The 22,151-nt window shown below is 46.4% G+C and overlaps 1 protein-coding gene across 3 annotated transcripts in view; it reads left to right on the plus strand.

Moving 5' to 3' along the window:
- The first annotated feature begins 350 nt into the window (after positions 1-350).
- Positions 351-22,151, plus strand: part of Slc44a3 (solute carrier family 44 member 3) — a 58,923-nt gene continuing 37,122 nt past the window's right edge. Inside the window, exons 1-8 of one of the 3 annotated variants that reach the window (XM_048352005.1) lie at positions 351-423; positions 1,825-1,967; positions 3,191-3,327; positions 4,205-4,298; positions 12,973-13,133; positions 14,900-14,989; positions 18,038-18,162; positions 19,557-19,743. In XM_048352005.1, coding sequence (XP_048207962.1) covers positions 1,834-1,967; positions 3,191-3,327; positions 4,205-4,298; positions 12,973-13,133; positions 14,900-14,989; positions 18,038-18,162; positions 19,557-19,743 — 928 coding nt within the window. In that variant the 5' untranslated portion in view covers positions 351-423; positions 1,825-1,833. The remainder of the gene's footprint in view (positions 424-1,824; positions 1,968-3,190; positions 3,328-4,204; positions 4,299-12,972; positions 13,134-14,899; positions 14,990-18,037; positions 18,163-19,556; positions 19,744-22,151) is intronic. The other 2 variants (XM_048352003.1, XM_048352004.1) reach the window with 2 other exon arrangements.

Here is a 22,151-nt window from a genome sequence, read left to right on the forward strand (position 1 = left end):
CCGCCCCTCTCCAGGTGTGCGGGACACCTGCTGCGGCGAGGGCGGGGGGGGGGGGGGCGGGGGGGGGGAACCCAGACTCCGCGGGGAGCTGGGGGAAGGGAGACGCTGGCGGGGAGGGTGGGGGAGGGGCCGCGGGGCTACGAGGGGGGCTCGGGTGGGGGGGGGGGGACGGCCCCAGGTGCTGCGCGCCAGGTGCGGCCTCCGAGGCAGGTGCGCCCGAAGCCCCCCGTGACCGCTCTCCCCACCCACCCCCTCCCACCCCGCGGACGCCTCCGCAGCCCGCGCTTCCCGGCTTCCTCTCAGCCCCCACTTTCCTTCTGGAAGGTTTCCGAGGGGAGACCCAGGGAGTGGCGACCCCGGCTTGACAGGAAATGCACGGACTTGGCGTGGCTGGCCCTGTTCTTTCTCTTTTGGACTGGTTTGGTAAGTGTGTGTGTGCGCGCGCGCGAGTGCCTGTGTGCGTGCAAGTGTGCGTACGCGTGTGTGTGCAAGTGTGTGTGTTGTCCCAAGTCTCAAGTGTTCATCGCTTGAAGTTTGTGGTACAAAACTTCTGCCGTTAACCCAGAAAACCAAGTCCTTGGAAATGTTTTCTCTATCATCTGTGTGTGTGTGTGTCTGTCTGTCTGTCTGTGTCTGTCTGTCTATTTAATGTGATGGTACAAGGGTTTGAACTCCCAGCCTGGAGCTTGCCAACCATGCAATTTTCCACCCGGGTCCCAAGTCCCCGTGGGGTTTTTTCTTAGTTTTTTTTGCAAACCGGGCTTCTCCTTTCTGCCGCAGCTGGCTGACCCCCCCCCCCCCCCCCATCCCTCCTCCTCGCAGCCCCGTGTGGAGCTGGCATCCGAGCAGGAGCCAGCTTTCCTGCCTTGCTAGTTGAAATGGGGGGACTCTCGAGGCTGGCTAACCTCGAGCCTCCATCCTCCCACTCTCCACCTGCCTGAGCGCTGGGCTTCTGGGCCTGAGCACCGCACCCCGGAACCGCCAGCCCTGGAAATCCTGGGGGTTGGGTCTGCCTGCACTTTGCCGTTCTGGCTGAGCCCTGGGTGAGGAGAGGGGAGTCGGGGAGTTGTAGGCTGCGGGGATTGTTAGTGAGGTCAAGGTGAATTCTCTGTGACCTGAGCTCTCTTGAGCCGAAGTCATTTACCATCTGCCACACCCCTAAATCAAATATCCCTCCCACTTCCTCTGCTCCCTAACAAAGGGGAGCAGTCATTTTAGCTGAGCTGCCCACAGTGCTCTGTGGTGAAACAGGTGCTGCTGGCTCCCCTGCATGGGCTGAAAGCCCCCCAGAGTCGCAGCCCCCCCAGTCCAGAGAGGGGCTGCTGGAAGCCCATTTTGACGCGTCTCATCTTTATTTTAGAGCTGAAGCCACCGCAGAAATCCTCACTCGGCTTCTCTCAAAGGCCACCTTCATAAAACCATCAAGGCCTGGCCGAGGCTGTTTGCCACTTGGCCAATGATTAATTCATAAAGCCTGATAATCCCCACCAGATAGGGATTGACTTTGTGGCAAAGAATTCCGGTTGAATAGACCGGGTGGCAGGGGCGCTGGCTGGTGTTCTGGATGCGTTTGGCATAGGTTCAGTGGCCGTCTGCATTTTGCTGGGCCGCTCCTGAAGGAGGTGAAAGGCGCCTGCCCCGGGGCCCTGCCTCGGGTGTCTGCTGTGACAGGCATGAGTGGGCTGCTGGCCTGCCCTGTGCCCGCCGCTTTGACCTTGCGCTGTTCTTGGCATCTCGTGGTTTTTACTTTCCTGCCTTGCCAGTGCGGCCTGAAGGACGGAGGCCCAGCCAGGCCATGGCCCTCGTCCCCCTTCATTTTGCTAGGTGTTCCTCATGGGCTACGCTGTGATGGCTGGAGCGGCAAGCAGACTCCTCTTGGGCTACGACAGCTTCGGTAATGTGTGTGGCAGGAAGAACTCCCCGGTGGCTGGGGCCCCGCTCTCGGGGCGGGACATGACCCTAAAGAAGTAAGTGTCTGCGAGGTCTCCCACCTACAGGTTCAAGCTGCCTTCCTGTGTGAAATCCTGTTAGCCTGTCTCATGAGGAGGCCGTGAGCCAAGGGAGGCTCAGCTATGGTTATAGACTCAGCCAGTCCTGGGTTCAGATTCAGCCTGGGTGAACCTTTCATTTGTGAGATCGGAGGCAGAGTCCTTTGCCTCTCCGAGCCCAGGTTTGATTGGGGGGGGAGGGGTCAGTCATGCGGCTTGAACTCAAGCCCTGGAAACTCAAGGCTAGCAGCACTCTACCACTGAGCCACAGCTCCACTTTGGATTATTGAAGATAAGCGTCTCACAGATTGTCCTGCCTGGGCTGGCTTTGAACCATGATCCTCAGATCTCAGCCTCCTGAGTAGCTAAGATTATAGGCATGAGCCACTGGGCTGTCGGCTATAATTTCTAACTTTTTGAACAAAATATGAATTTACCAATCAATCAGGACATTAGTTTTCTCCTCTCGTCTTGTACGACCTGCCTTCCTTCCATCCCCAGTGGAGAGAGAATGGCTTTAGCTCCTCACAGTGGTTCTTCCCCATAGCAGCAGCCTACAGGGACTGCTGGGCTGTTACTGTGGCATCAGCGGCCAGGATGAGCGCTGGGCAAGGAGCAGAGAGCCATCAGTGCCAGCACATGAGCCACAAATGCCAACCAGTAGCCTTGTTCTTGGGCCTCCATTCACCCAGCAGCTGGGGGGCAGGAAGGTCACTCAAAGGTCGTGGCTCTTGAGCCACTTCCCAGCCTCAGCCCCTCCTTTCTTCCCTGTCTCTATTCTCTGAGTATATCTGATCCCTGTTGGAAGTGGTACTGCCCAGCCAGGATTCTGTTGGGCTGCTTACGCGTGTGTATCTACAGCCCCTGGGCTGTTCTGCCAGGCCTGTCTACATGGTGACTTTCTCAGATCATCACCTGCTCTCCGGCCCACAAAAGGTTGAACCTAGAAAAGGAGTTTTCCTTGTCAGTGCTAGGGATGGAACTTAAGGCAAGCACTTGCTAGGCAAGCACTCTAGCACTTGACCAAGCCCTTGTCCTTTTTCCTTTCTTTTTTCTTTCACAAAAGATCTCACAAATAACTTTCACCCAGGCTGGTATTTGCCTCCTGAGTAGCAGGAACTGCAGGTGCTCAGCAATTAGCTCCAGGTCACATCAATGAGAGACCATGCCTTAAGATGAGCCTCTCTCACCCATCTCCTCAGGCATGTGTTCTTCATGAATTCCTGCAATGTGGCCGTGCAAGACAGGAGGCTGGGCACCACTGCCCTCTGTGTCTCCAGCTGTCCCGAAGAGCAGCTGGACACGTTGGAAGAGATTCAGCTCTTCGCCAATACCAGCGGTAGGTGCCAGGGTCCAGCCCATGCTCCCTTTACATCCCATGGCCCAGCAACTTGGGGGAACCTGGATGGATAAGTTACCCTGCACTGCTGTCTCTGGAAGGGTTCCAATGATCCCTGCTGGCAGGTGCCTCTTCCCGTAGAGTGGAGGCTGTAAGCATGGTTTCCATGAGTTTGTTCCATTTCACACAGGTCTATCGGACTTAGCTAGCACCCAGTCCCCTCTGCCTGTGTTCCTTCTGGAGACTTTAAGGGGAAAAGCTGACACTTAAGGCCCAATGGCTTTGGACTGGATTGACTATAATCAGATTGTTTGAATTAACTTGCCAGGATTCACTGAGTATCAAAATAGTCTAAAGTTTTTGTCAGAAACATTTGTGTAAAACCCAAATACAGGCCAGGCCCTTGCTCTGAGCCCACTGTTAAGATTTATATTATAAACAAAGGAAAATTAAGGACATTTGAGGCAACCTGCTGTGCATTTTATCTGCTTAAGAGATGGAGTGTCAGATTTAAACCAATATTTTCAAAGCTAAAGTTAAAATGATCAAACTCCTCTAATGAACTTTCTTTGGATAATTTCAAAGTATTTTAGTACCAGTCTTTTAGCTCTTAGTGTTGAATTGGGAACGAAAAAGGGAGGGGGGAAAGGGGAAGGGGGAGAAAGAGAAGGAAGGAGGGAAGAATGGAGGGAGAGGAGGAACTAACTCAACCTCAGATTGAATGTGTGATCTTGTATGTAGATCCTGTGTTTTCTAAAGCTGGTAGAGCCTATCTCCTTCTGGGTTTGGAGAAATGGCTGCATTTCCTTACCTGTTACCCCAGAAAGATGGACATCATGTAGGGAAATCGTTCAGTCCATATATCTTCTGCTTCCAGGGTCCTTCCTGTGTGTCTATAGCCTGAATTTCTTCAACTATACCCAGAGTCCAAGCGCAGGCACGCTGTGTCCCAGGCTACCCGTTCCTCCAAGGTGAGTGCTTCCTTAGCCATAGGCCAGCTGTTGGGTGATGGGTGCAGTCTGTGCCTCTTCTAGGCTCTGAGAAAGCACAAACAGGATACTGGATTCAGCTCCCGCCTGCATGGAGCTTACAATCCACAGAACCAGGAACAGACAAGGGGGATTATTTGTAATTTACACAATGACTAAATAAAGAGAAAACACTGTGAACAATAAAGATATGGGTAGTCTTCAAGTAGCAATACTAGAGCAAGCAAAAGAGAGTCTCTGCACTCAGTGAGTGGCTGGGTAAAGTAACCAGTGTATGTGTTATCTTCTCCAGTTATTTATTACAAGGTAGTCTTCTACCCCTACTTGTTCATTGCAAACACACATGGGTAGTTTTGGGGTTTTTTGTTTTGCTTTGTTGTGGGGTTTAAGCTCAGGGCCTAGCCTGTCCCTGAGCTTTTCACTCAAGGTTTAGTGCTCTATCACTTGAGCCATAGCACCACTTCTAGTTTTCTAGTGGTTAACTGGACATAAGAGTCTCATGAACTTTCTTGCCCCAGCTGGTTTCAGACCACAATCCTCAGATCTCAGCCTCCTCAGAGCTAGGATTATAGGCATGAGCCACTGGCACCCTGCTACGTGGGTAGTTTTTATAGCTCTAGATTCCTTCCCAGGTAAAGAGGCCTGGGAAGGCAAGGCCAAGTGGGTTCCACACTGTTCTTCTCAATGAACACAGAAAATAGAAGTCCTTATTAAGAAGATACTGGATGAACTCTTATCTGTGTGTGTGTGTGTGTGTGTGTGTGTGTGTGTGTGTGTATACACATATGCCATTACGAGGGCATGGACTATGTATTGTCCCCTAGTTTTTCTACTCAAGGCTGGTGTTCTATATTGAGCCATAATTCCATTTCCAGATTTTTTTTTCATGTTTAACTGGAGATAAGAGTCTCATGGGCTTTTCTTCCCTGTCTGACTTTGAGCCATTGTCCTCAGAGCTCAGCCTCCTGAGTAACTAGCTAGTGGTTGAACTCCTTGCAGCCTTACCACCCTTGTTAACTGGCACCCTCGTGGCTCATTATAAATACTGGTAGCGTCGAGTCACAGTGACAGTGCTCTGGTTGCTGGGTAAATGGTTCACACTTACTCCTTAGAGAAGGCTGAGAAACTACAATGTTTTGCCACCATGTGGGACTCAGTGTACTGAGGGAGAGCTTGGATTGCCTTGCATTGTAATTTTTTATACAAGTTTGTTTATAATGAATAAACGCTCTATGAAAAGTCCCTGAGGAACGAGTGATATATCACTGTTGTAATTACTTTCAACATGCCATGTGAAACCGTAGCTTCTATTGTTGATGATCCTCTTGTATCCCCTTCCTGTGGTTGTACCTGCACTATCACTGTATCTTATCTGAGTACACTGGAAACTGTATTTACTGGTATTAGAACTAGGAAAGTGAAAGGGAATACCAAAATCAAGAGACACAGGATAAAAAGACAAATGACTACAAAAGCAATACTTGCAAAACCATTTGGTATAAACCAACTGAACAACTCATGGGGGAGAGGGAAAGGAGGAGGAGGGGAATGAGGGAGGAGATGACAAACAGTACAAGAAATGTATCCAATGCCTAACGTATGAAACCGTAACCTCTCTGTACATCACTTTGACAATAAATAAGAAAAAAAAAGTCCCTGAGAAATAACGATAATTTAAGCAAAACAAGGTACTGTGTCAACTGTCTAGTAGAGTGTCTATTTCACTCTTGTTTGGGGAGCTACATAATAACTTGTTACACCACAAGCCAATACACATGTATCTTCATATTTACATATATAAAATAGAAGCCAGGCACTAGTATCTCACAACTATACTCCTAGTGACTCAAGAGGCTGAAATCCAGAGGCCTGCACTTCAGAGCCAGCCCTGGTATAAAAGTCCTTCAGATACCGTCTCCAAAATAATCAGCAAAAAGTCAGACTGGAGGCATGGCTCAAAGTTAATGCCCCAGCCTAGCAAGTAAACCAAGTGAGTGTGAGGCCCTGAGTTTGAACCACAAAAGTCTCACAAGACTCCCTGTTTGCTACAAAAGATTTATCTAATAGTTCCCAGTGTACTGTAACTTACAAAATAATAATTTATTTCAGTCTGCCATGGAGGATCACATCTGTAATCCCAGAACCCAAGAGGCGGGGGCAGGAGGGTCCCACGTTTGAGGCCAGCATGAGCTACATTGTTAGACCCTGTCTCAATAACAAGGCTGAGAATGTAGTTCAGACACGGAGTGCTTGCCTACCAGGCCTATATAGATTCCTGGGTTGAATCTGTAGTACTGCAATATTTTTCGGTGTGCATCTGTGTGCCTGTGTGCAGATATATGTGTGGCCATGTGTACACATATGCATATATGCATGTTTATGTGTGTGTGCCCCCATCTGTGCATGACTATATGTGTATATTTGTGGGTGGGTGGGTGTGTAATTGTATGTGTATATATGTCAATTCCATGATTTTTCTAACTGGCACACGTACAGCTTGGAACATGCTAACCTTTCAGGTACTTAGAGAAGACTAAAGGAGACTGTGACTGCATAGTGGCCAACTAATCAGTCATCCTGGTGGCTCTGTTTCCTAAAATGAATGCTTGTGTCATTGCAGGAGGAAAGAATTATCTGCAAAGGAGAATATTACTCCCCTCCATAGTACCTTTTTTAAAGATAAATGCATAATATCTTACATATGCATGGTATTATGTGTATCTTATGTACATTAAGATATGTAATATTTTAAAAGATATTATGGCTATTGTCAGCTATCCAAAACCTGTCCAAATAAAAGAAAAGTGAACCCAGGGGTTGGGAAAGATACTGGTATTTTTTATGTATTATTTAACACTTGGAAGGAAGGCTGTTTAGGAGCCCTACTTGTAAGGGTACTTGCCAGTGGAGTACAGGTGACAGGGATTTTGGGCAGTGTTTGGCAAGCCTTTCTCCTCATGTAAGTGGAGGCCAGCTGTGGTCCCACAGGAAGATTCGATCCTGATACCAACCCGGTCACAGCAAGCACTGATTGTGCTATTGGCACCTGCCAGGTCCTTCTCTAAGCTCTTGTTGTGAGTTGACTCCCTCGGGCCTCACAGACCCTCCTGTATGTTGGTAGTTTCTCAAGCCTATTTCACAGCTGAGAAGATGGATGCATAGAAAAATGAAGGTCATAAAACCAGCACATGGAAGGTGACATTCAAACCCATACAGTGTCTGTGTTTGTTTCCACAGCCCAGGAAAAACAGTCCAAGCTAGGCTGGCAGCTAGATTGGATTGCCAATAGGCTCATGCCAAAGTGGGAGGGAAAATGATGTGTGCCATGTGTCTATGGGTGACCTGCTGTTCTGTCTTTCCAGCCAGGCCTAGCCCTTTCCCCTCTCAAATGTAGACCTTTCCAATGCTAACTGTTCAAATGGAAACCAAACTGTTGATTGATCTTTCTTGGATGGAGTGAGGGAAACAGACATAGACAGACCCCAGGGCTCCATTGCCTTTCTCTCCACAAAGCAAGTGTTTGTTTAATAGAGAGATTATCATATTCATCATGGAAGAGTGGGGCCAAAATTTAAAATCTAGAAAACATGGGAAGAGGGATATGGGGCCAGAGAACATTATCTAAATACCTCCTCTGACTACACTGATGGTTTTTTCTTCCTTAGTTGCCCATGTGAGTATAGCATACCTCTCTCTCTCTCTTTCTCTCTCTCTGTGTGCGTGTGTGTGTGTGTGTGTGTGTGCTGTTTCTCGGGTTTGTACTCAATGGCTTTTCTGCTCAAGGCTAGTGTTCTACCACTTGAGGCACAGTTCCACTTCTGACTTTTAATGATTAATTAGAGCTAAGAGCCCCAGGGACGTTTCTGCCCAGGTTGACTTGGAACCGGGATCCTCAGATCTCACCTCCTGAGCGGCTAGGATTACAGGCATGAGCCACTGGTGCCCAGCATACAGCGTGTCTTTTGGAGCAATGGCTGAACATCAGGGACGTTGTGAACCTAGTTATGAGCTCCTGGGGACTGTGAAAAATTAGTCAGAAGACAATGAGCCAGATATCTCTCTACTGGTGTTCAACAGAATCCCATACTTTGGGCCCTCCATGTATTTAAAGTCTAAAAGGCTTGGGGTTGCCCCATACCCCCCAGTAAACTCTAAATAGCATCCCACATGAGTGTGCCGCTAGACACTGAGGTGTGTGCTCCGATGTGTCCTGTATGGAGTCCTCGACATTGCCAGTGGCTCTCCATACTACTTCATGCCCTCTGAGAAGTCTGCTAGGTGTAAGAAGAAAAACAGGAACAAGAAGAAACCTCAGGCTGTGGCATAGAGTTACAGCTCTGCTCAAGCCAATGACACAGTCAGTGTCAGGCAGCTACTCAGCCACCCAACATGGCTCCACAAGTTTTATTTACCTCTCTGGGTGGTCTTCCTCTTGATTGAGATGGGCCATCCTTTATCAGCCCAGAATTATCCCAATGGCTAAAAAGCACCATAGTTGACCAAGTCTTACTAATGAAGTTAAGATCTGATGAAGTATTAGCTTGGGGGGCAAGAGGGAGAGGGAGAGTGGAAGAGGAGGAGCAAATAGAACAACAGCATTGGATCTATTGTCTGACCATATTTCTCATAAACACTCTATGAACGTTCAGGAAACATTTGCTTTCAAACACTTTGGGTTTAGTGGTGTTATGAATCTGTTTATTAATAGAAAAGAAAAAATGAAACTAGAGGTTTAAAAATTGAGCCAGGCACCAGTGGCTCATTCCTGTAATTCTAGCTACCTAGGAGGCTGAGCTCTAAGGATCGTGTTTTTAAGCAGGCCAGGCAGGAAAGTCTGTGAGACTCTTCTCTCCATTTAATCACCGAAAAAGCCAGAAGTGGCTCTGTGGCTCAAGTTGTAGAGCAAAAGGAATTCAGGGACAGTGCCCAGACCTAGAGTTCCAGCCCCAGGACAGGCAAAAAAAAAGGAAAGGTAAAATTAAAACTCTGCAGATGGCATGATTGTAGACCTGGAAAGTTCCTGCAAGCAATATAAGAAATAACTTAGGGAGCTTAGAGCAAGATCAACTTACTGAAACCTGTACATTGACCTATTTTAAATATTTATATATGTGTGTGCATATATTTACTGCAGGTAAAAACCATAAAGACACAAAAGTACCTAGACATAATTTTTAAAGACATATGTAAGAGGGGCTGGGAATATGGCCTAGTGGCAAGAGCACCTGCCTAATATACATGAAGCCCTGGTTCGATTCCCCAGCACCACATATATAGAAACTGGCCAGAAGTGGCACTGTGGCTCAAGTGGCAGAGTGCTAGCCTTGAGCAAAAAGAAACAAGGGACAGTGCTCAGGCCCTGAGTCCAAGGCCCAGGAATAGCAAAAGAAAAAAAAAAAAAAAAGACATGTGTAAGAACCACAGGAAGAAAACAGAATTGATTTTTGATGTACAAAAAAATAGAAAATATGCTGTGTGCTGTGTTCTTTTTTTTTGGCCAGTTCTGGGGCTTGGACTCAGGGCCTGAGCACTGTCCCTGGCTTCTTTTTGCTCAAGGCTAGCACTCTGCCACTTGAACCACAGCGCCACTTCTGGCTGTTTTCTGTATACGTGGGTGCTGGGGAATTGAACCCAGGGCCTCATGTATAGGAGGCAAGCACTCTTGCCACTAGGCCATATCCCCAGCCCCTGTGCTGTGTTCTTGATAACATAGTTCAGCATATTTTTTGTCAGTCCTAGAGCTTAAATTCAAGGCATAGGCACTGTCTCTGAGATTTTTTATCCTCAAGGCTAGCATTCTACTATTTGAACCATAGCTCCACTCCTGGCTTTTTAGTGGTTAGAGATAAGAGTCTCACAGACTTTCTTGCCCAGGCTGGCTTCAAACCATAATCCTCAAATTTCAGTCTTTTGATTAGCAAGGATTACAGACCAGTGCCTCAGAGTTTTAAATATGTCGTTTCTTTCTACATTATAAAAATGTTATTTGTTCTTAAGTTGGCATATAAATTTATCATGATTTCAATAGAAGAATCAGCAGAAATTTAGTACACAATGAAACTAGCATTTGAAATTAGTGACAGAAAGTTCATGATATAACAAATGACATTGGTTCAGCCAAGCTTAATCCAGTGCATCAAAGATTTTTGTGCATAAGTCAGGTGCCAGTGGCTCGTGTTTGTAATCCTATCTACTCAGGAGACTGAGATGTGAGGATCATGGTTTGATCTAGCACAGGAGACAAATCTGGGAGACTCTTATCTCTAGCTGACCAGCCAGATGCTGGGAGAGATGCTGTGGCTCGAATGGTAGAACAGCAGCCTTGGGCAAAAAAAGAGGAGAAAAAGTTTGAGGCCCTGAGCTCAGCCCTGTACTTTGACAAACACAAACAAAACAATAATAATTTAATGCATAAGATGAAACCAAAAGTACTGGATGCCAAGGGAGAATTCTGTCATAACCCAAGAATAGGAAAGGCCTATAACTATTTTAAACCTGCATGAACAGAACAGAATTGGACACTGGTGGCTCACACCTGTAATCCTAGCTGCAGGGGATGCTGAAATCTGAGGATCACAGTTGGAAGCCAGCCTGAACAGAAAAATCATGAGATACTTACCTCCAATAAACTACTAAAAATGCCGGAAGTGGAGCTGTGGCTCAAGTGTAGAGTGCTAGCTTTGAGTGAAAATAAGCTCAAGGACAGCACCCAGACACTGAGTTCAAGCCCCAGGACTGGCACAAAACAAAACAACTGAAACAAAAAATTGATAAATTTGACTACATCAAACCCTTTTCTGCATAACAAAACCAGGAGAAACAAAATTACTATGCAAATAGTTGCAGTTCTTAAGAGATTAATTTTTCTATCAAACAGAAAAAGAAGAGCCCTCTCATAATAACTTAGGGGGAAAAAAATCAACCTCAGAAAAACCATTTTGTTTAGTGTGAAAATGCGGTAAGACTGTGAATTGATGCTTTCGAAAGGAGGAAGAGAAAGAGGAAGGAGGAGGAGAAGAAGAAGACAATGATGAATAATAATAACAACATCACAGAACACAGATTATGTCCTTCGGACATAAAAGTCAAACTGAAAAGCTTAATAGCTAGCCAATTAATTATTCCACTGAATTATAATACAGAAGAATGTCAAATGACATAAATACTTCTCTGTCTAAGAAGTGGAGCTTCATTTGCCTCCTGTAGAATATGGACAAGACAGTGACTCATCCAAAGATTGACTGTGACAGAGAAAAATGGTTCTCTTTCCCTAAGGATGCGTTCTGCCTGGGTTCCGTGTGACAGAACCTCACTTCTGTGGGGACCCTTTCCCAAAAAGCCAGGAGCACAATGTAATCCTGAGAGAACACGACAGAATTCCTGACAACTGGAGGAACTGTTTACAAATGCCTGAGAAGAATCTTCATAAAGGTCAATGTCATGAAAAACAAGGAAATCCCAACAAACTTCACAGACCAAAGAGGAGACATGTCACCTGCCTGCAATGTGATAAAGAATACAATATAAAAATGTATATATTTAAGGTATAGAGTAATGGAAATAGTTTATTATTGTAGGTTGTATTCTTTAATTATTTGTTTATTTGCTGGCACTTGAGTTTGAATTCGGGGCTTCATGCTTGTTGGGCTTGCTTTTTCAGCAGGCATTCTACCACTTGAGGCCTGCCTGCAGCCTAGATTTTAGCTGATTATTTGTGAGATGGAACTTTTGCAACTCTTCTGCCTGGGCTGGCTTCTGTGATCCTCCAGATTTCAGCTTCTTGAGTTGTTAAGACTACAGACATGGGTTGGGGATATGGCCTAGTGGCAAGAGTGCTTGCTTCATATACATGAAGCCCTGGGTTCAATTCCCCAGCACCACATATACAGAAAACGGCCAGAAGTGGCGCTGTGGTTCAAGTGGCAGAGTGCTAACCCTGGAGCAAACAAAAGACAGGGACAGTGCTCAGGCCCTGAATCCAAGCCCCAGGACTGGCAAAAGGGAACAAAAAGAGACTACAGATATGACCCACCTCAGCACCTGTCTTAGAAATGTTTTTAATAGGGGCTGGGGATATAGCCTAGTGGCAAGAGTGCCTGCCTCGGATACACGAGGCCCTAGGTTCGATTCCCCAGCACCACATATACAGAAAACGGCCAGAAGCGGCGCTGTGGCTCAAGTGGCAGAGTGCTAGCCTTGAGCGGGAAGAAGCCAGGGACAGTGCTCAGGCCCTGAGTCCAAGGCCCAGGACTGGCCAAAAAAAAAAAAAAAGAAATGTTTTTAATAGAAACAAAGAAAGAAAACAATTTTTAATGACTAGGGATGTAGCTCAGAAGCAGGTCAATTAACTTAGCATATGTTAAGACCCTGAAAAGAAAAAAAGGAAACAAATGCTCAAGTTTAGATGTTTGGCGTAGGTTTCCATCATCAGTTTCTTATTCACACACCAACTAACCACTGAGTCAGACCAGGTTGCCTGGCTTTCTACCATGTACTTGCAAACAGGTCCCCAAACTCTTTACTACTATACTTCTTATGTTTTATTGGTCATTGAAGACGTTGAGTAAACATCTTTTCAACATGTTCACCACCTTTTATGTTTAGCAAGTCGTTTCCTTTGTTTAATCGATGCATCAATTATACCTTTTATGTTTAGCAAGTCGTTTCCTTTGTTTAATCGATGCATCCCCCAAACACCTGAGTGCTATTCCCTGTTTGCATCTGTTTTGATCAACGATGTAGACGCCCTCCATCGAATTCTGAGAGGAATCATGTCAGGAAGAGACATCATCCTTGGCCTGTGTCTTCTTGCACTAGGTAATTTTCTGCTCATTTTACTAACTCGCTGTAGGGTGCCACCATGTCTAGCCCTTGAATATGAGCACAATGAGAATGTTATCTTTTTGACTTAGATATAAAGCTTCATACTTTCTTTATGGAGATATTTTCAATGTTTCAGGTTCAAGGGGAAGGGGAAAGAGGACTGGAAGAAGTCCAGCTCAGTTAGGAAGCCACCCTGGTGGAATTGTCCCAATGTTGTCTCTGGACTCTAGTGTCTATGGCCCTTGGCTCTGCATAAGGGATGGACAGCACAAATCGGATTGCCTGTTCGTGAATTGGCTGTGAAAAGTATGACCACAGGGGCTGGAGGAGGCAGAAGCCATGTCTCACAGCCAATATGTCTTGGTCTGTAGGTCAGCCAGATCACAGGGCTGCTTCATGAGCAAGAGTGGGAAATATATGCATCCATGGGAAACAGGGCTAGACCACCATGCCTGTGTGACCAGCTCCTGTGAGGCAGGTGCCAGCTTTAGATCACAGGCAGGTGGCAGGTGCAGGTGGAACTGAGCCCCAGACCCACATCTGTCTGATTCCAAACCCAATACCACCAGGCCCTATGCTGAAATACCCATGTGCCATCTTGGGATTTAATTTAAAAAGACAATCATTTATATTTGTAGATTTACTGAAGTATTTAGACAAGTTCATAAGCCTAAATAGAGCCCAAATATTTGAAAATAAATGCCTTCATTTACATAAATAGCTTTAGAACAAAAATCTTTAAATTTTTATTTCAAAGGCTTTACTTTTTTAGATTTAATAAGAATATCGAAGAGCATTACAAGTTACAACTTTACCTATGCCTGGTGTGAAGACATAACATCATAATTACTATGACAAAAATTTTAAGGAGTTCATTTGAACTTAAAAGAAAAACAATGATTTGGGTGTTTGGAAATAATAACTTATTTTTAATTTAATTTTTGCAGAGCTGAGGACCAAATGCAGGGCCTTACACTTGCCAGGCAAGTGCTCTTCCATTAAGCTAAATCTCCAACCCCTTTAATTTTATTTAATCTTTGCCTGTTGTGGGGCCTGATCTCAGGGCCTGGGCTCTGTCTCTGAGCTCTTTTGCTCAAGGCTAGTGCTCTACAACTTTGATCCACAGAGCCACTTCCACTTTTCTGGCCCTTAGTTGGAGATAAGAGTTTCAGGGACTTTCCTGCCCAGGCTGGTTTTAACCATGATCCTCAGATCTTAGCGTCCTGTAGCTAGGATTATAGGTGTGAGCCACCAGTACCAGAATTGATTGATTTTTGCCAGTCCTAGGGCTTGAACTCAGGACTTGGGCACTATCCCTGAGCTACTTTTTGCTCAAGTCTTAGTGCTCTGCTACTTGAGCCTGCGCCACCACTCCTGGCTTTTTCTGAGTGGTTTATTGGAGATAATAGTCTCACAACTTTTCTGCCTGGGCTGACTTTGAACCAAGATTCTCAGATCCCAGCCTCCTGTGTAACTAGGATTACAGGCATGAGCCACCAGTGCCAGATCTTAATTTTAATTACAGAAGAATACCAGCCCTTACAGAGCTAGGCTTTCTGTGACTGAGTGAACTTGTGTCCATTTCAGGGAGGCACCTGGGGCATCCTGTCATTTCACTTGGTGCTTGGTGTGCATCCTGAGATTCTTGAGGTTAGAGTCAGCCATGGGCCTTTGCTTCTTGGCAGGGTTTGGCCAGCACAGCCTTAGTGACGCCCTGTGCCTGCTTGCTGGGACTTTACCTGTCTTACTTTCTTTTTCAGCCTGGGCTCTGGCCATGCTGTTCACCTTCCGGTTTGTCACCACTCTTCTTGTGCACATTTTCATTTCCTTGGTGATTTTGGGATTGCTGTGTAAGTATTTCTTCTACCTGACTGATTTCTTCTTGAGTAATTGAAAAGCCTTTCCATGAAGTAAAGAGCTGCAGTGTTGATCTGAGGATCTCAGTTCAAAGTCAACCTGGGCAGAAAAGTCCATGAGACCCTTCTTATCTCCAGTTAACCACAAAAAAACCAGAAGTGGAACTGTGGTTCAAGTGGTAGAACACCAGCCTTGAGTGGAAAAAGGCACAGAAATGTTGACATGTGTTAGCTAAGTGGAGCTTAGGGGTATGTTGTCTACTCCTAGAGTTGTCCATATGAGAAAAGTCAGGCCCAGAGAGGAAAATGGGATGCAGAATGGGCAGAATGGCAAAATTAATGCCAAATATGTCCTTGATTTTACAATGCTGTGCAGTTTTTCAGATGACTTTGTCATTTGAGTAACCCTAGCATCCATAATGATGGTGGGACTATAGCTCCATAGTAGAGCATGTGGCTAGCATGCATAAGGCTCTGGGTTCAACCCATAGTACTGCTAGAAAACTAAAGAAAAATATTCTACTAGTACTATGACATTGGGTGAGATTTCTAGTGTCTGTTGGGAGTGTTTTAAAGAATTTCTTCTGAACCAGTACGTCACACATGGGCAGGTAAAGGTCAACCAAACTGAAGAGCAGTCCTGCATAGACCCAGGTCCTGGAGGACTCCACTAGATACTGGATAGTTGGTCTCCACAGATATTACTGGGAGAGGGAGTCCAAGGAGTAGTGGCATGAGGAGGCTTAAGATAACAGCTACTGACCAACTGGTCTAGGATAGTTTGGTCTGTTTGGGATACTTAACTTGGAACTCAGAGCCTGTTGCTTGTTTGGCAAGCACTCTGTCACTTCAGCCATACCCCCAGCTCTTTTTTGTTTTTGTTATTTTGCGAATGGTGTCTCGTGTTATGCCCCTGGCAGCCTGGATTGTGATCGTCCTATGTACACTTCCCTCATAACTGAGTTGACCTGTGCTTACTACCGTGGCCAACATTTTATTGACTGAGATAGTGGCCTCACCCACGTTTTGCCCAGGTGAGCCTCAAACTTTGTTCCTCCATTCTCTGTGTCCCAAGCCAGGTATTTCAATTTTAATGACTCAGAAGGCTGTCATGTTTCATTCCTCTGCCTCAGTACTACAGAGCCCTCCAGTCCCATGTTAGTCCCTTTATTCCATAACTGTGACCAATACCTCAGAAACTCAGCTGCAAACAAGGAGAGATTTATTTTAGATCTCAGTCTCAGAGGTTTCAATCCATAATTACTCCACACTAGTTTCTGGGCCTTTGTTTAGGCAGTGTTCTTATGGCAGGAAGCATGCAGGAGAGGAAAGCTGTTCACCTTTAGGCAGCCAGGAAGCAGAGTGTCAGAGGAAGGGGTCAGGGTCCCAATGTACCTGTCAAGAGTCTACCCAGTGACCTACTTCTTCCAATCAAGACTGGCCTTCTAACATTTCCACCACTCTCCATAGCACTACCAGTGGGGGAACCCAGGCTTTAATACAAAGACTTGGGGGAGGAATGTTTCAAACTCAAACCATAGCATGCCCTATGGTGGAGAACGAAGGCTATGACTTGTAAGGGTAGACACCCACTCTGACATTCCCTATAGTTACCAGTAGTGCTTTGTATTGCAAATGCAAAGTATCAGTCCTGTCAGCATATCCTTCAAATATGGCTCTCATTTACATGATTCCTAAGGGCTGATGGGTAAGAGGCCACCATCTAGGCTCCCATCAGACTTTTTTGAACAATGTGGACTTTGGACACCAACATTCCTCTCACCATCCTGTCTGTTGTTGCAGTTTCCTTCCTGCTCACACCCAGACCCAACCTGTATTAGGCTAGGCCTCTGTTCTGGGGTCACCTTCTTGGATTCCCCAGAGACCAGCAGCCATCTTAGGTGAGTCCTCTAGGTTGGCCGGTGTCTCCTCAGCTCCTCCAGAAGCAACTGCTAGCTATCAGGTCCTAGAAATTTTAGTCCTGCCTCCGTGTCAGGGTCATCTGGTTGACCTCCATGTGGGCTTCTACATTTAGGAATGGTGGTGTGGAGTTGGTTATCTGAGGTACAAGTGCTGAGCCTGTTATGCCCAGATTTCAGGGTCTCCAAAGACCACCAAGTAGCTGAAAGCCGATGTAAACACACGAGAGTCTTTATTGCAAGCTCGAGCCTGGGCTCATGATCGTCACTGACGCAGCAGGTTTGAATCAAGAACCCCGATCCTTCAGCTAACAGGGTTTTTATAGGGTCTTGGGGAACATTCCATGCGTCACATCATCACACAGAAAATCATATCACACTGCGGTAAAATCATAAAACAGCATAGCAGTTCGCAGCAAGTCATTTCGTATCACGGAAAAGTTATAAAATAATTCTTAAGAATGATTGGCATAATCAATGGCAGGAACGGGCCTGGTGAAGGTGATTGGCTAGCTTATAGGGTTCAAAATGATTGGTTTAGACAAATGATCTGGTCGCAAGGGTGTCACCCAAGTCATCCTTAACTTGAGGGGACATCTGGAACTTCAGGTATTTCCTGTTATTTCTTGATTACTGGTTATTATGAGAGTTTCACTGCCCAAAGAAGTTATTGACACTTTCTTGATTACTTGGTCATTGTGAGAGTTTCACTGCCCAAAGGAGTTATTGACACTTCTCCTGGAATCTCTGCACTTCTGTATTTTGTCACAGGGGCGGGTTTACGGCCTTAAGTCACACACCTGCTGGGGGTGGGCCTTATTTCTCAGAAGTGGCTACTCTCATTTATGAGGGACACAACACATTAACCATGTTTCAAAAACACAAAACACACTGGCCAGACTTCACTACATTTCCTTTGTGTCACAATGGCTAAAGCATTCTAACTTTAACTGACCTCTGGTCAAATGAAGTCTCTCTGGCTACCTTCATTATTTTAGACTGTATTTTGTTCAGGCTGTTCACATTGACATGTTCTGCAGTTATTCCAGGAAGCTTCAGGACCTGCTCAGGCCCAAGCTACAATATGAAGGTTCTTCAGGCCCACTGCTGTTTTGTTTTCTAGTTGTTTGTGGTGTCTTGTGGTGGCTCTATTATGACTATACCAATGACCTGAGCATAGAACTGGACACAGAAAGGGAGAACATGAAGTGCGTGTTGGCCTTTGCGGTGGTAGCCACAGTTATCACGGTAAGAAATGCCATGCCCGGTTGAGTAACCAGCCAGAGCTGATAGCCAAATCATCAAATTCTAGCCCCAAACAATTAGCACTGGATCTTCTTTCACCTCAGAACATGCCAGCTTGATTCAGTGCCTTCCCTGGATTTCAGATGCCTCAATAGGAATAAATCAACACTTTCACACACACACACACACAAAAGAAGGTAAAATGGTCTTTATCTCTTTCCATGTCATTTCTGCCATCTGTCTCTGAGATCTGATTTGTTAAATTTTTGCTAGTGTAGTTTTCATCTCACAAGCCTGCAAGGTGGAGAAGGGGCGGGCTTATGACACATCCCATTTCCTGTTTATGAGGAATGGCATGTTTTATAGCCATCAGGGGTTGGCTCTCCTGCTGGCCTAGAACACACAGAAACCTTTGTTTCCAAGCCTGTCTAGTGCTGAATTGCTATGGTTTCCACAGAACCTGCTGCCTCCCTCTGTGAACTCTCTGGCTGAAAACAGGCAAAGCTACAACAAGAAGGCAGGAAAGGCTGGTTGGTTGGGGAGAGAGGTTGACAAGCACAACTCATTCCAGTCACTGCCCAGGTGACATTGAAACCAGAGTCTCCGACCCCGGGTTCAAACTCCAGGAATTCCACATGTCAGATCCAGCGAACTCACCCCTGTATGCCCAATAAGGAGACATGGTGAAGGGCAGCGCTATTACTTGCCACAGGCAACCATGGGACGACACCCGGTCAGCCCATCTTTAGCTGTCTTTCAGGCTACAAATACGAGCGTCAGCTTTTATAGACAAAGAACTGGGGTCGTGGGGGAAGGGAATGTTTAAATCTATAAGATGTTTATCTACAATTAACCACCAAAAATATAAATAAATAAAAGCAGAAGTGGAGCTAATGCCCAAATGTAAAAACACCAGCCTTTACCTGTGAGCACATAGCACAAGGACAGCACCCAGACCCTGAGTTCAAGCCACAGTACCAGGAGGGGAAAAGAGGAGAAAAGGAAAGGAAGGGAAGAAAGACAAGAAAGGAAGGGAGGGAGAAAAGAAGGAAGGAAGAGAGAAAAGGAAAGAAAGAAGGAAGGAAGCAAGGAAAGAAAGAAGGAGGGGGAGGGAAAGAAAAGAGTTTCCTGACTCAAGGGACTGTCTCCTTACTTTCTCTTGCTCTCTGACCAGACTATGAGCCCCTTTAGGAAGGGACAAGGCCTTGTGTAAGGCCTCACATAGGGGGCCAGCCCATAGTAGGTGCTTCATTGGTGTGTGAGAATCTATCTTCTCAGTTGCTACAGAAGCAGTGAAAAGCTGTTTGCTAAGATGTCCATAGAATAGTTGGGTTTGCTTTAAGCTCTACCTAGTCCAAACCATGCTGAATGATTTACTTGAATTCCTATCTCACCAGGCAGTTCTGCTCATCTTGATTTTTGGCATCAGAAAGAGAATAAAATTGACAGTTGAGCTTTTCCACATCACCCACCGAGGCCTCAGCACCTCTCCTTTCCTGCTGTTCCAACCACTGTGGACATTCGCCATCCTGCTGTTCTTCTGGGTCCTGTGGGTGGCTGTGCTGCTGAGCCTGGGCACTGCTGGTAAGGGACAGCGGGTGTGGGTGCACCCCATTAGACCCCCCCCACACACACACACAGAGCCACTGGCCTGTCCCTGTGGGCAGCACACCCCTTGTGCAGCCAGGGGCATCTGATGGACACAGCCATGCTGCCGAAGCTCTGGCATCAGGGAGAGCTGAAAATTCCTTTTCCTCTTTTCTACCAGCTTCAGAGAAGCTGTGTTGTGTTTTGTGAAAGAAGAATTCCAGTAAACACTGAGAGCTTTAGGAAGTTCCTGCAAGACAGCAGGATACACCAAGGCTGATAGAAAGAAATGACCCAATGGCTCCAGGTTTCAGTGTTAGCCAAGGTCACGTGCCAATCCTCGTCAAATCAGTAGCAGGCGATACAGAGCCCTGGCGAGACTTTGTTAAGTTTGTGCCCAGCAAGGCCAGAATAAGTTTCAAGCCAATGCATATAGGAGCTCATACTGCTTTGGTTCTAAAAAGACAATATTGTATCTGTCCTCCAGCCTCCTGTCAGATCCAAGCCAGGGGTATTTCACAGTCAGCTCTGATGCAATGTTACAATATAGATTTGTTCTGGGTGCCTATTGCTCACAACTGTAATCCTAGCTCAGGAGGCTGAGATCTGAGGATTGCCGTTCAAAGCCTGCCCAGGAAGGAAACTCCATGAGACTCTTATCTGCAGTTAGCCACCAGAAAACTGGAAGCAGTGCTGTGGCTCAAAGTGGTAGAGCACTAGTTTTGAGCTGAAAACTCAGGGACAGCACCCAGGCCCAGAGTTCAAGCCACACAACTAACAAAATAAAATATAAATAAATAAAATAAAAAGCAATATAGGGTTGTAAGCTCCAGCCCCACAGTCTGACTTATTTGAGGGTAGGACCAGATAGACACACACACACACACACACACACACACACACACACACACACAGTGCAACAATATTTTAGAACCATGTATATTCTAGAACAATGCAGGCATATGTATTACCCTTTTCACTGAGAAGGTGCTACTATTAGAAGGTAAAAGAAGCCGGGTGCCATTGGCTCATGCCTATAATCCTAGCCTATAATCCTAGAAGGCTAAAATATGAGGATTACAGTTCAAAGTCAGCCTGGGCAGGAAAGTGTGTGAGACTCTTACCTCTAATTAATCACCAAAAAGCTGAAAGTAGAGCTGTGGTTCAAGTGGTAGAGCACCAGCCTTGAGCAAAACAGCTAAGGGAGAGTCCCCAGTCCCCAAGTTCAAGCCCTAGAACTGATATGCACATGCATGTATACACACACACACACACACACACACACTTACACTATAGTTCTAATGAAGAACTTCCAAGGTTCTGTTATGAAGAAAAGAGAGACGCAAACATTACAGGCCAGCTGGGGGCTCCACCATGGTGGTGTTGAGAAGTCCTCTAGCAGCTGGCTTGATGTGGTCTCCATCCTGGTCAGAAGCAGGGGCAGAGCCTTGGCACATAGACAACGTGAGCTTTGTTGGGAGTGTCCTAAATTCTAAACCTGGCACTCAGCAGCATTTCTGTTCCCTTTGTGCATCACGGACTGGCATGTGCTCTCTCCAGCTTTAGGTAGGACATTTTCCAGGGATCAACTAGAAGAACCTCGGGCTCTTTCTGCTCCCTCACTTTCAGAGCAAGGTGCCAGCCCACTTTGTGCACATGTAGGCTAGAAATTGATAGAAGACTAGAAACACAGAGAGAGAGCCCCACAGAGGGTTCAGCGGGGAGGAGTCAAGACGATACCAGGAACAAAGAAAGAGAGCAGTCTTGAGAGTTTGGGGTACAGTCAGAGAGAAGCAGGCCCGAGACAGACAGCCCTCTGCCCTCCCGTGCAAGCCCATCATGGAAGCCAGATTGGCCCATGCCTTGCTCATACCTGACTCTCCACACACCTGTGCCTGGCCCGCCACACAGAGGCTCTTTGTTCTCTGCCAGAGTGACTCCAGCCTGGGGCCGTGCTGCACGTGGTGTGACCTTCCGCAGATGCCCTTGCTGGGCCTGGAAGCGGATGCCCACTGCCACCCCTCCAGGGGCGTGGGGCGTGGCCCACTGCGGAGCACTGCCCATCTTCCTTCAGGTCCCCTCAGCGATGTGCCATTTTGTGCCTTGCAGTAGGTAAGTAAGTTGAGAGCTTTATCTTGGGTCAAATGGTTGAATTAATACCTTAGTATGCAAAAAAAAGAACCAGTGAACTTAGCTGGGGTGGGTGTCCCCAGGAGCCATCAGGGACTGTTCATTAGTCTGTTAAGGACTGCCTCATTCTGCCTCATTTGAGGCTTATTTGGGAGAGCATATCAAGGCCCCTGGAACGATGGCATTTATTAGTTCACGTGGGACTAGTCTGCTGCCCTCCATGTTGCAGTGACAATGACTAACAACACCATGATGTCTGGTGCCAGGCATGGTGG

Source organism: Perognathus longimembris, chromosome 7, assembly GCF_023159225.1.
Source record: "Perognathus longimembris pacificus isolate PPM17 chromosome 7, ASM2315922v1, whole genome shotgun sequence".
NCBI classification, from domain to species: domain Eukaryota; kingdom Metazoa; phylum Chordata; class Mammalia; order Rodentia; family Heteromyidae; genus Perognathus; species Perognathus longimembris.